The sequence below is a fragment of the Pomacea canaliculata genome, linkage group LG13, assembly GCF_003073045.1.
Source record: "Pomacea canaliculata isolate SZHN2017 linkage group LG13, ASM307304v1, whole genome shotgun sequence".
NCBI classification, from domain to species: domain Eukaryota; kingdom Metazoa; phylum Mollusca; class Gastropoda; order Architaenioglossa; family Ampullariidae; genus Pomacea; species Pomacea canaliculata.
The window spans coordinates 23,070,773-23,084,513 of record NC_037602.1 but is presented as its reverse complement, the minus strand read 5'-3'; the positions used below and the strand labels follow the sequence as shown (position 1 = coordinate 23,084,513).

General features: G+C 42.0%; 2 protein-coding genes across 2 annotated transcripts; one reads left to right on the top strand and one right to left on the bottom strand.

Moving 5' to 3' along the window:
- Positions 1-189: 189 nt before the first annotated feature.
- On the top strand, positions 190-3,190 carry LOC112553613 (sacsin-like; the record flags this gene model as incomplete). Its single annotated transcript, XM_025220954.1, has 2 exons — positions 190-194; positions 517-3,190. Coding segments are annotated over exons 1-2 (2,679 nt in total), but the record flags the coding sequence as incomplete, so codon positions are not given.
- A 7,513-nt stretch (positions 3,191-10,703) lies between these two features.
- Positions 10,704-12,925, bottom strand: LOC112554235. Its single transcript, XM_025221917.1, has 2 exons — positions 12,325-12,925; positions 10,704-12,291 (listed from the first exon to the last, which is right to left on the bottom strand). Exons 1-2 carry the CDS (start codon positions 12,773-12,775, stop codon positions 12,137-12,139), a joined length of 606 nt encoding a protein of 201 aa, XP_025077702.1. The 5' UTR covers positions 12,776-12,925; the 3' UTR covers positions 10,704-12,136.
- Positions 12,926-13,741: the final 816 nt, after the last annotated feature.

Sequence of the window (13,741 nt, the reverse complement as noted above, 5' to 3'; positions counted from 1 at the left end):
CTTGGACCATTCTCGTCTGCCAGAAAACACTTTTGCATCACAAGTTGCTGCCTCCGTTTCTAATCCTTTAGCTCTCCTTCATGCTTTGAATTCTCTCGAGCGTATGCCCAGAATTGAGTCCAGAGAATGCGGTGGATATCCTTAGGTACTTCAGCAATAATCTGTCTGTGCTGACATCGTCTTGTGACGATGAGGTGAAACTGAAGAAAAGTCTCGGTCAACTTCCTCTCTTTACTTCTGTTGATGGGAAGCTGCATCCTATTGGGAAACACACTACAGTGATCTGCATTGAAAAGGATATTGCACATGAAGGACTTGCAGAGTGGTCTAAACATACACATCATCTTCTCATACTAAAACAGAACACACCAGAAGAACTCGCCAGGTATCTAAACTTTGCAAAACCTCAATAGAAATATTTTACAGCTCCCACTTTTTGCCTCAGATCAATTATCTTCCTCGTCATGCAATTAAGCGTCACATTGAGTTCCTTAAATCTCATTTACAATCATCCAGTGCCATCAGCAATTCAGACTACACCGATTTAGGTTTGCAGCTGAAGAAAACACCTTTCATTGAAGGAAAGGATGGTCACTTATACGAGGCAAGCAAGTTCTACAGTCCTCACGAGCCTGTTTTCAAAGTTATGTGTTCACCAGATGCTTTCCCACCTGCGCCATACTCTAATCGTGACTGGAAAAACTTCATGGAAAGTGTTGGTATGATATCTCTCATAACAGTTGACATGTTCATTGATTTTGCCAAGAAGCTGGCAAAAGAAGGAAGAAATAAAATAACACAACACGTAGAGAATGCCTCCATGACACTGTTAATGTGTTTATTCGACAAAATGGATTTAGGATCAGGAGACTTATTGTCCATAGTGAAGGACATACCGTTCGTAATGCCGTCAACATGGAGACGAGATGAAGCCAGCAAAGCCCTCACCAACATAACACCTGCCTTCTGTCCTGAGCGCCTGGTCTCCTTCAGTGAAAGTTGCCGGGAATCACATCTCTACCTCGTCTGGAGCAGCAGCGCCATTTTAAATCCAAAAGCTGACCCTTATAAATTACTTGATATTACAGACCAGGAACTGATAGGATCCCAGCTCGGCATTCAAAAAGGTGCCCCGGCTTCTAAGGTTGTCCAGCACCTAAAGAACATCTGTGACGTCTTGACTGGTCAGGAATCACAACAAGCAATCCAGACATTAAGGACAGACACCAACCTTATAAGAAAGGTAATGAAGAAGTTGTATAAATACCTTTCATGTGTTACAGAAGAAATATACATTGAAGTCCTGAAATCATTGCCAATCGTCTACCACATCGAGTCAAACCGAATGCTACACACAGAGAATGTGGTTATTGAAATCACCAAAGACAACGAAATCGACGGCTTCCTGATGAAGGCTCCACACAAGTTCGGAGACTTCTTTAATCTCTTCAAAAGACTTGGTGTTGCTGAACACGTGACAGCTGATCACTATGCCAGAGTCTTGCAAGGACTGAAAACATGTGCAGGAGAGAAGCAGTTACACGTCGAAGAAATGAAGAAAGTGGCGCAAGCTGTGAAAGGACTTTTCTCATGCTTGAACTTAAATTCACAGAATGAAAGCAGCCTTCTAGCTGAAGACCTGTATCTACCTTCTGAAGAAGGAGTACTCAGAAAATCATCAGAACTGATTTTTGTCGATGACTTCATCTTGCATTCTCGTCTGAAAGCACTACCACCCAATAAATCTTTTTTCATTGGTTTTCAAAAGCTGGAGATCTACAATTTTTCGAGAATGAATATTAAACAGCTTCCGGATAAATACGGTATGTCACTGCTAACATCAGTTGTAAAAGAAACAGTACCGGACTGCTTGAGAAGTCAAGCTGTCGATTCGAAAATGTCCAGAGACCTGGCTGCCAATATGACTCACCCTACAGTCATTGAAGCTGTGGCCCGTGTCATGTACCACTCGTCTCAAGAACGAAATATTCCTTTTCCCGAGAACCCCATCGAGACAATAGCTGAGAAGCTCTCACACATTTCCGTCAGGGAAATATCAGGACTAGAGACAGTTCTTATGGTAAATGATCAGGTCGTTCCAAAAAGTAAGCAGAAGACCTCAGAGTTTGTTTGTAAAAATGAGGATGATCAGAAGAAATGCCTAGTTTATATTGACACAAATATTCTCAGATTAAGAGGTGAGACTGACATGAAAGTTTTTAATTCCGCCATAGTGGCTGCCATGGTATTTGTGCTTGAATTTGAATCTGTATGGCTTAAGCTCATAGTTGACGATGTAAGACTTGCTCAACAATCAATGGATAAAAACAGAGTTTTGCCACTGGATTTAAGCATGAGAGATAATCGTTCTGTCATTCCACCGGCAGGCGACTTTGTACCGGTTTCTCATCATTGCTACCTGGACAACAGTTTTTATTATTTCAGAGAAGGAGAGCATGTTGGTTTTGAGGTGTATGACCCTTGCGAGGACGAAGAGGATCTTGAGGACACAGCTCCTGTCTATATCTATGGGATAATTGTGCAGGAAATTGGGGGAGACGGACAGGTCGACACCAACTTGCTATCCAAAAAATATCTGGTAGACCTGGGCCCAGAAAGAGGCCAGATTGAGATAACTGCCACCCGATTATATAAATTTATCCGCAGAAGCTGCGAAAGCATGTCCTTCGATCTTGTTCAGTACAGTGGGGTAAGAAATGAGACCCCGGAATGTGTTGAGGAACAGTCCGTGCATCAAGACCTTAAGACAGTGCTGAGGGAAATACGCCGTTTGCTGATAGAGGCATCTCTACTGCCAGAATCTGAACGCAGGAGGGTGCACAAACGATTAATCTTAAAATGGCACCCGGATAAAAATCCTGGCAATGAAACATTTTGTACGGAGGTAATGAAGGCTCTTAATCGCTACCTGGACCTCATAAGACAGGGCAAAGTCCTGCCTGCTGACGAGGATGATGACTACGACAACAAAGAAAAAACTTTTCACAGCCGATCCTCTCCGCCAACGTTCTCGTCACCTTTCTTTGACTACATGTACAGAAGAGGAACAAGACATAGGAGAGACTTTGATTGTCACAAAGAAGAGTTTAATACACGCTTTAGTAGCGGACAGTACAAGAAAAGATCACACAGTCAGTCATTTTCTGAGTCCGCATACCAAGGAGGACCTAGTTCCAATCCCCAGCCAGGAGAGGGGCGGCGCTGGCTCAGACAAGCCGAGGCAGACCTGCAGTCCGCAAGGGCGGCAAAGGGGACCTGTGTACAGGGGTACAACTGGGTCTGCTTCATGTGTCACCAGGTACTAGCAACCTTTTTCAGTCTTACTAGGTATTAGCAAACTGTTTCGCGCCCGTAATATTAAGCCTTTTAATGGCTAAACTCAGCATCTTACAAATTGTTTCCTTTTAATAAATCATAAAGCAAAAGTGAGATTACCCCTCTTTAATGACATTCTGTTATCACTGAGCCTTAGTGCGTGTGTGTGTCCCTCTCCCTCCCCCTATGCATATGAGCATTACTAAAAGTGTTATTGTCAAAAGTAAAAATGTTATTCATTTCTAAATATTACCCTTCACACTCAATTTCCCTATACCATATAACTGGTGCGCACCAGCTCTGTAATATGCATTTGGACCTTTTATCACTCACTGAACTTTTACAAATTTATCTTGTCACCAACTTAAAAAGTTCAAAAATGTTTGAAATTTTTCTTGACGTTTCATACCCATTTTCAGGCTGTAGAAAAGGCTCTCAAGGCTGTTCTTTACTGTCGAGATGCAAACAGATACGCATTCAACTCCCATGAGATCGTTTTCCTCGCCCAGGATGTGTCTGACGATGAGATCATTCAGACCACACTTGAACTGGAGAAGTTGGTGGGCTCTCACACGAGGATGCGCTACCCCGATGTCTTGCTGAGCCCCTGTATTCCTGCTGACGTGTACGATGACCAGAAGGCCAGCAGGGCGTGTGGCATGGCTGCCGGGCTTCTGAACAAAGTGAAGACCCTGCTTTAGTAACTGTCTAGTACATGTTGCTGCTTGTAAAATGTGCTAATGAGAGACACATGAAGCTGTAAATTATTTTTTGAAATATTGATAGCCCCATATGAGTAATCATAGGTTGTTTGTGGACTTTAACTAGAGAATTTAACCGAGCATCGACTAAATATTGTTATTGCTGCGACCAACAGTAAATACATTTCTAATATTTCATTTAGCACAGATATATTTGTGATACTTCTCAAGACAGTCATTACGGATTTGTATCTATAATTTACATTTTCTTGTAAATTATAATTTAAGAAGTAATGTGTAGCTGTTACTGTGGCCTTTGTAAATAAATGTGTGTAAATATCGGCAACATATTATACGCTATTATGTTCAAAGTCTTTTATCTAGAAATGTAAATTGAATAAACAGCATTGTAAATATTTTTTCTCTCTGAATAAAAGGTAAGAAAGAGAAATTTTACAAATTTGTGCACAAGATCTGTCATTAATTTGCAATGGAATGATTTTGTTACACTAACCTTTTTTGCCACAGATTGATAATTCTTACATGCCTTTTGACCCTGGATTGTTTTTATGTCATTTATACAACCAGCTGCATGCCAAGTTCCTTATACCTGCATATTAAAAGATATGCATATTATTCTATATTTATGATTTCAAACATATATTCTACGATATGATTATGTATTTTGTATGTTTGTAAAGAAATGTATGCTCTATTTCACACCTTGTACTACTTGAACTATTTCTTTATATATAAATATCGAGAAAAATATTTTTGTATATGTTCTTAAAGCTTTATTTTGCATTTAATTTTCTTTAATTAGATATGTGTTGTTATCCATTTTCTAGCAATGCTGATGTGAACAACTTGCCTTTGAGAAACAGCACTCGAATATATACATTTGACAGCGGACAGTGTAATATATGAAAGGGATCAACAAGTTTTGTTTTTTTTAATTGATATCTAGTTCCAAGTGTTATTGTTTACTTCATTTTTTTAGTTTCTTTAAGCAATTATTCTTCTAATAAACAAGGACCTTTGCAAGACCAATATAGTTTTACATACAACAAATGGAAAGTGAAAAAGGAAATGTTTATTACGCTACATATAATGTATTGTTAAAGATATATTTCTCGTTAATTCCACATTACTGATTAATAATCAGCCATATATATTTTTGTGTAAGTGTTCTTGCTGCTTTTGTTCCCATTCAGTGTAAAAAATGTCATTTTTTCTATATTAGAGATACAATTGCATTAATCACAGTTGTAATATCTGAATCACAGGAAAAAAGTATTTAAATCTTACTAGAACTTTCATATAATATATTGTACTGTTATTTTTAATGATTTAAAACATTTGAAAAATGACTTTAGTGGAGCCAAAAGAGTATTTAATATAGCATTTGAGATAGCATTTTCTTATTTTGAATACGTAGTGTTGTTAATAACATGTAAATGTTTCGAATACTAATTGAACTTAAATGTTTAGTGTATGTCAATGTTTACAAGAACAAGATAATGTTTATCATGTTTCGTCTAGTTGATAAAATTTAAGAATTGTAAAATATTATTTATGTTGTAAATATTTTGTTGTTTTAATATTAATAAAGTAAAAAGATATTGCTAGTACAGGTATACAACAGCTAACAAGTGTCTTCTATATCTATATATGTGTACAGTTTTGTATTTTCATGCATATTTTTTTAGCCTTTACCTAGAAATAATACCTAATTTTAATACTAGTGTAAAATTTGTTGTTTTCTGACAATTTTAATAAATGATTAATTATGCAGGACGTGTTTGAATTATTTCAATATCATTTTTGTCTAATGCTTTACAGGTGATTTATGTCCATCAGGGCTTCTGCTTACACAAAAAAATTGCGTACAGTACGCATTAAAAGTTCGGAGGACCCCTTCAATTTTCGTCAATGAGGTACCAGGGGAACCCTTCAAATTTGGGCGAAGAACAGGGACCCCTTAAAAATCTGAAGAAGGGGTCCCTGGGACCCCAAAGAATTTAGCCTTAGCAGAAGCCCTGTCCATATTAATTCATACTGTTGGCTCTGTGTTATTTACTGTTCAAAAACTATGATAATGTTTTTAATGTTTTTATGCTACATGCCTTAAACTGTTAATTTGCTTAGAAACTAAATATCTAATTTTAAGAGAGGAGAAACACGTACAATTCGTTCTAAATTTTGTTTGCTGACATTTCGTTTAATTTCTTTTTTTCTTTTTTGCGTTTTTGAGACCTAGTTACTATAAAAACACCTCCGCACGATGAACAACTTTTTTGGGAGCCTGTCAGATTCTCGCTTAAACACATTTTATGTTTTTAATGTAATTTTATTGTTTTCATTTATGATTCAACTAAATATTGTAAAGTCACGTACGCCGGCTCTCACACGAGCAACACACACACACGACGTCCGTATGCGTTCTTCCAACACTAAATGCAACGATTGCCTGAGGCTGTCCACATCGTGTTATTCCGTGGCTCAGGACTGAACGACATAGAATACAGATACATGTAGATCTATTTATACGACAATGTCTCAAAGCACAGTTCTTTAAAGAAAATGCTCATAACCATCTATGACAAGTAAACATCTAGTAATGCAGTAGTCTCTATACTTTTAATTCTATATGTATATCAATCTCTCAGTTCATAACTTAAAACAGTTTCCAGTGTTTTAGTCCGCGGTGTATCAGTTGCAAACCATACTCACAGTTCGTAGGGTGGTCGCCTTTTGCATCTCCTGTCAGAATACGAATAACACAAATCACACTGGTAATCTACTAGAGGCGGATTTTCCTTTCCCGATGAGATAGAAAATTCCGTGTCGCTCAGCGACAGATGACACTCCAAGGCCGTACACAATGGCCGTGTCAGGGAGGGGTTCATTCACACAGTCACAGTAGCGGCACTCCAAGATGACAACACAAAGCCAACGGTGAACCGAACATACGCACTGCTGGCTGTTACACCGAAGGCGATCGGGGAATCGTTTAGATTCGAGATTCTAGATCGAGGAGAGGCTTCCTCTTTCAGAAGGACCCCAACAAAATGTGTCCGTACATGGAGAAAACCTATGCTAGGCAAAGAATTACTTCTTAAACGTTGGCATCTACGCTTTTCCTCTTATAACGCACACACAACGTCCTTCTGCTATTATGTCCGTCAATGCCGTCTGCTTCTTTTTTTTTCGCTAGAGTGATCTCCCTCTTTCCGCTGACATTCTCACTCATTCTCCATGACGTGTTATTTACTCCTGCTGTTCACAAACAGCGAAGGGGTTAAACTAACCTAAAAGCATGGAGGCACGGACTGGTCCGTGACATTTCATCTCATCAATTTTTGTACCAGATGTATCTTTTTTCAATAGTTCTTTTATGCGATAATTTAACGTATTTAATTTCATATTTGCAAAACTGATTGTTGGCCTATCTGTGCTTTTATAAACTCTTTATGATAACATTAAAATTAAATTTTGCAAGACAAGATAATTTTCAAAAAAGTATATTTTGAGTGAGTAACACAAAACTGTTGACAATTTTATCTTCTGTACATTATTGTGTTAGTGATACTAGACTACATGTAGTATGTTCATTGTTTTTAATTGGCAGTTGAAATAACTCAAAAGTCTTACCTGCATTAGTTCCTAATAATGTTTTGAGTATGCATCTGGGTTTCTATGTACATCCAACAGTCATCTAGGGTTTGATCCATTTTGCTTCATTACCAATTTTTCAATAATGAATATATTCGATTTCTGTAGCTTTTAAAAATATTTTGTACAAATATGTTTGTTTTTCGTTAGGTAATGCTTCTTCAATCAAAATTTACAATATTTCACTTCATCTTTATTTCTGTAACTCATATCTTACCTTTTGACATTTACTTAATTCGTCATGAATCTGAATCATGCATTTTATCTTATTTGATGCATTGTAAGTGACATATAGACGCGTTCATGTTCAGTTCCATCACCTGCAAAGAAATATTATTGATTATTCTTGAAACATACTATAATGCAGATAGACTTCTGTTAAATTGAAAAAATTGTTGCTGGACTGGATTTAAAAATATATTGCTATTTTTTATGCAATAAGAAACAGCTGCTTACATAGTGTCATGTCACAAGTGGCTCTAAAGGCACTGGTCGACAGTGCTGCCTGATTTCTGTGCTCTTGTAATATGTATAACTCCTTTTATACGGCCTTACCTTTTTTACGTCCGATGAAATAAAGATAAGCTTATTTTGTGTTAAGTTACAACTGTTACAACTTGTATTCATCTTCTAACAATATTTTTATGGTTGTATTTGCTTGCTTAAAGGATTTTAACAACTATTAAAAACATTTCACTGTTTTTCTGTGGCCCATCCACGATATAGTGTAGATAAACATAAATCTCATGAACTGATTAGAAATTTTTCTTTGTATTCTTTTGTTCTTAAGTTAACTAGATTAATCACGACTATTTTATATTCCAATAAATCTTCTTATAAAATATTGTCTTTTGGATAGATAACCTAGGGGCAACATAAAGTAAGAGGTGTGTCAGAGCCGAGATTCGAACACACGACATCAATGCTCGCTGTCGTGGTGACAGACTCTTTAGCCATCTCTTCACCAGCCTCCAAAATTAATCGTTTAATACTCTTTCGATGACTAAGATTTTTTACATTTACATTTAGGTTTCGTTTAAAGATTATTTACTTTATAGTAGTGTTTTCCAAGCAGTATTTTTTCGCACTTTATTTACCACAGTTGTATTTTCTTTTAACAAATTATTCATTGATTAATAATTGTTTGGTTTTTTTTGTAAATCGGTTTCTTTCTCTGACTGTTTGCTCATTTTGCTGTGTCTATTCTACTTTGAACTTTTATTTTCTTTGGAATGTTTTTGCTGTCAGGGTGTCATTTTTATCTTTTTTGTCATTGCATTTTCAGAGTGTTCAAAACTCTAAACATCACTATCTCAAAATGTTCCTTTTTATTGCTTTATTGTGAAGTTGCTGGTTTAATGGTTCTTAGCCTCATTTACAAATAATTACCAGTTTAGAAACTGTTTGTGAGAAAACAGAGAGAGAGAATAATTTGTTTATTTTGATACAAGCTCTGTAATATTCATTTGGTTTGCCCATGTGACCTGACACGACACTTTATCGAAGACTGTCCTTCAATGTTCCTCGGAGGGTTGTCGACGCCGCGGTGGCCAGAGGACGGACTGGCTGACAAACGCGAAGGAACGGACTGGTCGTCCTGTGCAGGATCTGCTAGGACTGGTGTAAGTGGCTAGCCGTGTCAACTGTCGTGTCAGTCCATGTCCTTCCCCTAAAGACTGGTGCCAGTCAAGGGATGAATAAACGAATTTTCATCCTCACTATACCATTTTTGCCTATACAGTGATACCTCGGTTCTCGAACGCCTTGACTTTCGACCAAATCGGTATTCGACCAGGAAATTCGAGAAAATTTTGTCTTGGAATCCGAACAAATATTTGGAACTCGAACATCCGAACGTCCGAGATGAGCCGAGTTGAGCCGAATGGCGTTCATTCTGCCCAGCGCGCCTTGCTTGCGTCATCAGTGTGAGTGCAGAGAGAGAGAGAGTCACGTTTTTGTGGAGAAAGTCATGAAATGTGTGCAAAAATGGGCAGAAATCGCAAATTTTGTTGAACAACATCACCCTGATAAAGTGGTAGCAAATAGAGCAGTTAACATTTTTAATGACAATGTTATGTCCACTTTCCGCAAAATTTGCAAAGGAGAAAAAAACAGCAAACAATTGACAAATTCTTCCGTAAAGAAATCAGACAAGCAACTGCAGAGCAAGATTCTGATTCTCCTCAGCAAAAGATTGTCGCGATCTCCTTGGGGAAGAGCCCGTGGAGATGGTGGAGGTTGTGATTCCGTCCCTCGGTCTATCACACTCTCGATACCTCTACCAAATCACGTCGACATTTACCGCGTGCTCTCACACTAAATTGCTATCAATTAACACCTTTAATTAGCTCGAGCCCCCAGCACGCATAACCCCAATGAACAACTCAAGGCAATTTAGTGTATAAAACAAAGTTATTAATCATCGAGAGGATTATACAAATTACATCAATGATACAGTTCAAATATAATCATACGGTCGTTATCTAAGGTGTCCCGTTATTCTAATTGTTCTCCTTCTTCTAGTCCAGATATCTAATGAGCCACGATTCAACTACCTTAACCAAACTACACACTGCACACACCACACGCCACTTATCTTTACACACAAGTCTCTAGTCACTTGAGGGGCCCCTCCGATGTTGACGTCCGAGAATCCGTTGATGATGCTCCGTCGATCGTAGCTGACTCCCTCGCAAGCGCTGAGACTCTGGCACCACCACGTGCCACCACGTGTCTGTCTCACGTCCTTAGGCCGGACTGCTGTCTCAAGCTTAACAGCGCCTAACAGGACCGACACTTATCTACCAGCCTCCCTCTACTGTTTGCGACCAAACAGTTACTGGAGATGAAGCGTCGTACACTCTGCGACAGAGCGGGTCTTCCACACCTCTGAGTCGGTTGTGCTGCAGTTGTCACGATTCCTAGACGAACTCACAGCAGAGAATCTGAACAGCCTGAACAGATTTCGGCTACAACCTTCCTCTCGAGTGCTGGTGCGAAAGACCACGAGGCTTGACCGATCACCCTACTAAATCCTCATCTGCGAGGATCATCCTCTCTCGTGATTGGTCAACATACTCTCAGTCTTACCTTCAACCATTCTGCTACCTAGCTACAACCAATCATACATAGCTAACGCATGATAGACAGGTGGTCACTTTGGCTTATTCCAGCCCAAAACTACACCCCCTCTTTACCCCCTCTCACTAGCCATGCGATCGGTGACTCCGGCGCCGTCCAGTCTGGCTTCCTATTCACCCTGTGTCCAGCGCTGTTGTCATGTCCCAGGTGTACCGCGGACTTCTATAATTAACGGGCGTAGGCTGACAATGCTCTCTGAGAGATCCCCCGTACCGACACTACCATCCCGCATTCCAATCTGACCTTGGTCTATGTCCGTCATGATGTAAGCGGTCCGCGGTCACGGCCTACTGATCCCAGGGGAGAGTGGTGACTTCCTGGCCCTTTGTCCACCGACGGTCCAGTGCCGCCAAAGGCCGGCTACCCGTCTCGCAAACACCACTTACAGTTACCCATTCAACCTCCTGACAGTCTGCTTACCAGCGCGACTGCCTGTTTCATGGAGGGGACAGAAGTGAGACACCAACACTATAGCCCTATACTAGTTATCACATGACACCCCCTTGCTAAAATGAAATCCCCTGGATTTCGTAACACTAGGGCTGTAGAGTGGTTCGCACTTCTGTTTACCAACACCTTGCTTGACCTCCGATGAAGTCACTATCGTGAAGGAAACTCGTCAAACTGTCTTCTCACAAACTACTAGTCACTAACCCATGGTTCAACGTACTTAAACATGCACCCTTGCACTCCTTTGCTAAGCCTGTCCTTAGCAGGGTTGACTTACAGAGGTCGACCCGTTACGTCATCGTCGTTCCTTCACCTACCTATGTAAACAATAACACAACAATGTTGGCCACCCCAACGCCGCCTCACACACCCCCTTGCTAAAAGTGCACTCTCTGCACTTACCCTGGCAAGAGGTGTGATCATAACCCTATCATGGTGGCTAACAACTACTGCATCGACTAACGCAGCAGCCAATTCCGTACACCTCTCTTCCGGCCACACCCCCTCGCTAGAGTGTAGCCGCCGTCTAGGAACAGTGTCCTTACTGCCCATGACGTCATCCACCACCTAACATCGTGCACAGAAGGTAAGGGGGTCAACAGCGTGTCTCCGTTTCCCTTTGTGCAACACAAGCATGGCCTGGTCCTTGCCACAAAAGCAAGCACCTACGTGGCCATTCATCCGCATGGCCGGTGTGGAATATAAACAACAGCCACCAACAACTACCTCTAAGACAACTGCACACCAGCTGACCAACTACCAGCTTGAGGCTACGTGCCTCCCTTGCTATGCTACACGACACCAGTGCCCACTGCACTGCACCCGTGAACTTACTAATCTTGTCCTCTGACCAGAGTTTCAAGATCACCACACCTGAGTTGGCACCTTGGCGACTGAGCTCTCTTTTGTAACCTAACCCTTTCATCATCAGGACTAGCGATCCGCTTCACTGACACAAGCTGCCTGCTGTTGCCCGCGGCTGTCTCTACCTGGTCAATTATCGTGCTGCCGCTGTCTCGTAGTAGCCAGTCGACCGTGTCTTGCCTTCGGTCCACTGTGTTTTGACCGCTGTGTTCCTTGCCGCCATTCACTGACACCGGTATCAGCTGACCACCACCTCCTCTATACTGCCGCGACAGCTGATTGACTCCTCCTTCCCGGTCTCCTGTCACGCTTTCCTCCATGCCTTCGGCTCTTGCCGAACTCCCGACTGCTTCGGACCTATTGTCTTCTAAAACTGAGTCCACAAATCGCCTTCTGTAACGCAGCGGCTTCTGGCAGCGCAAGATACCTTCTACACCCTGCGCTATGCCATAAGTTACCCGTTGATAACTCCGCCGCTTGTGCAACCGCCCTGCCAATACAGAGGCCCTACTCACTCTTCGGCCGTCAGACGGCACCCGCCAGCGGTTGTATAATCTAGTGTAAGGGTCACCTGGGGTGAGAAGCCCCTTGACCGTTACCTCCAACATGCGCTCGACCTTCCCAGCTGACGTCACACGACCTCTTTTCCGTCCCCAAGCGCGAGGCCACGTGCCCTTTTGCTGACCACGCCTGCTTGTCCTCTTCCTGCGCTGGGGATGGGTTCGTCGTCTTGTTGACTCGGCTGTAGGTCTCTCCGCATACCGCCCGTTAGCACCCGATTCTACCCTCGCCTTCAACAGATAGTGCATCCTCACAGCTAATAGGACTCTCGCACGCTGTCTGCCCTGAGACAACAGCCGTTGAGACCCTTTTATTCTAACTGACGCAGGATGTGACCGAGTCACGCCTCCTGCCACCCTCAACCTACTCCTCTCAACTGCTAGTCCCTGCTTTGGCCGCTGCTTCTTCCTTATATTTCCAGCTGTGCGGTCACTCCTCGAAGTATCTGCACCTTCCGCAAGGACTATGGGGCCCGACTCGACACTCACCGTCCGCGTATTTGCCCCCACCTGTCCGTCCCTGTCCGACATCGGCCCCGCCGGCCTTACAAGTCAGACCCGACTCGCCGCCTGCTTTGACAGAAGGGACGTAACCGACAGTAAACACTCCTCCACTAGCACTACCTCTATCCACCGTCTGTGACAACTCACAGACAGCTGACCCTAGCTCTTCGGGGCTTCCACTGTCTCTTGCCCTCAATGGCGCATCTTTGACAGTTGGTACCCGCCCCTGTCGCTCACTGCTGTCCCCTGCCCTTACAGGTACTACATTGACAGCCAGCGTCTGCACACTGTCCGCTTGCAGCGGTTCCTTACTGGCAACTGGCGTTCGCACCCAGCGATCACCAGTGCCCCCTGCATACAGCAGCTCCACATCAGCAGTAGGCGCTCGCGTTGAGCGCTCGCTACTGACACCCGTCTGCGGTGTTTCCATGGCGACCCTTGCTATGCGCCCCTCGCAATAGCTGTCACCAACCACCTGCAGCGGCATCACCTCGACCGCTGGCTTTCGCC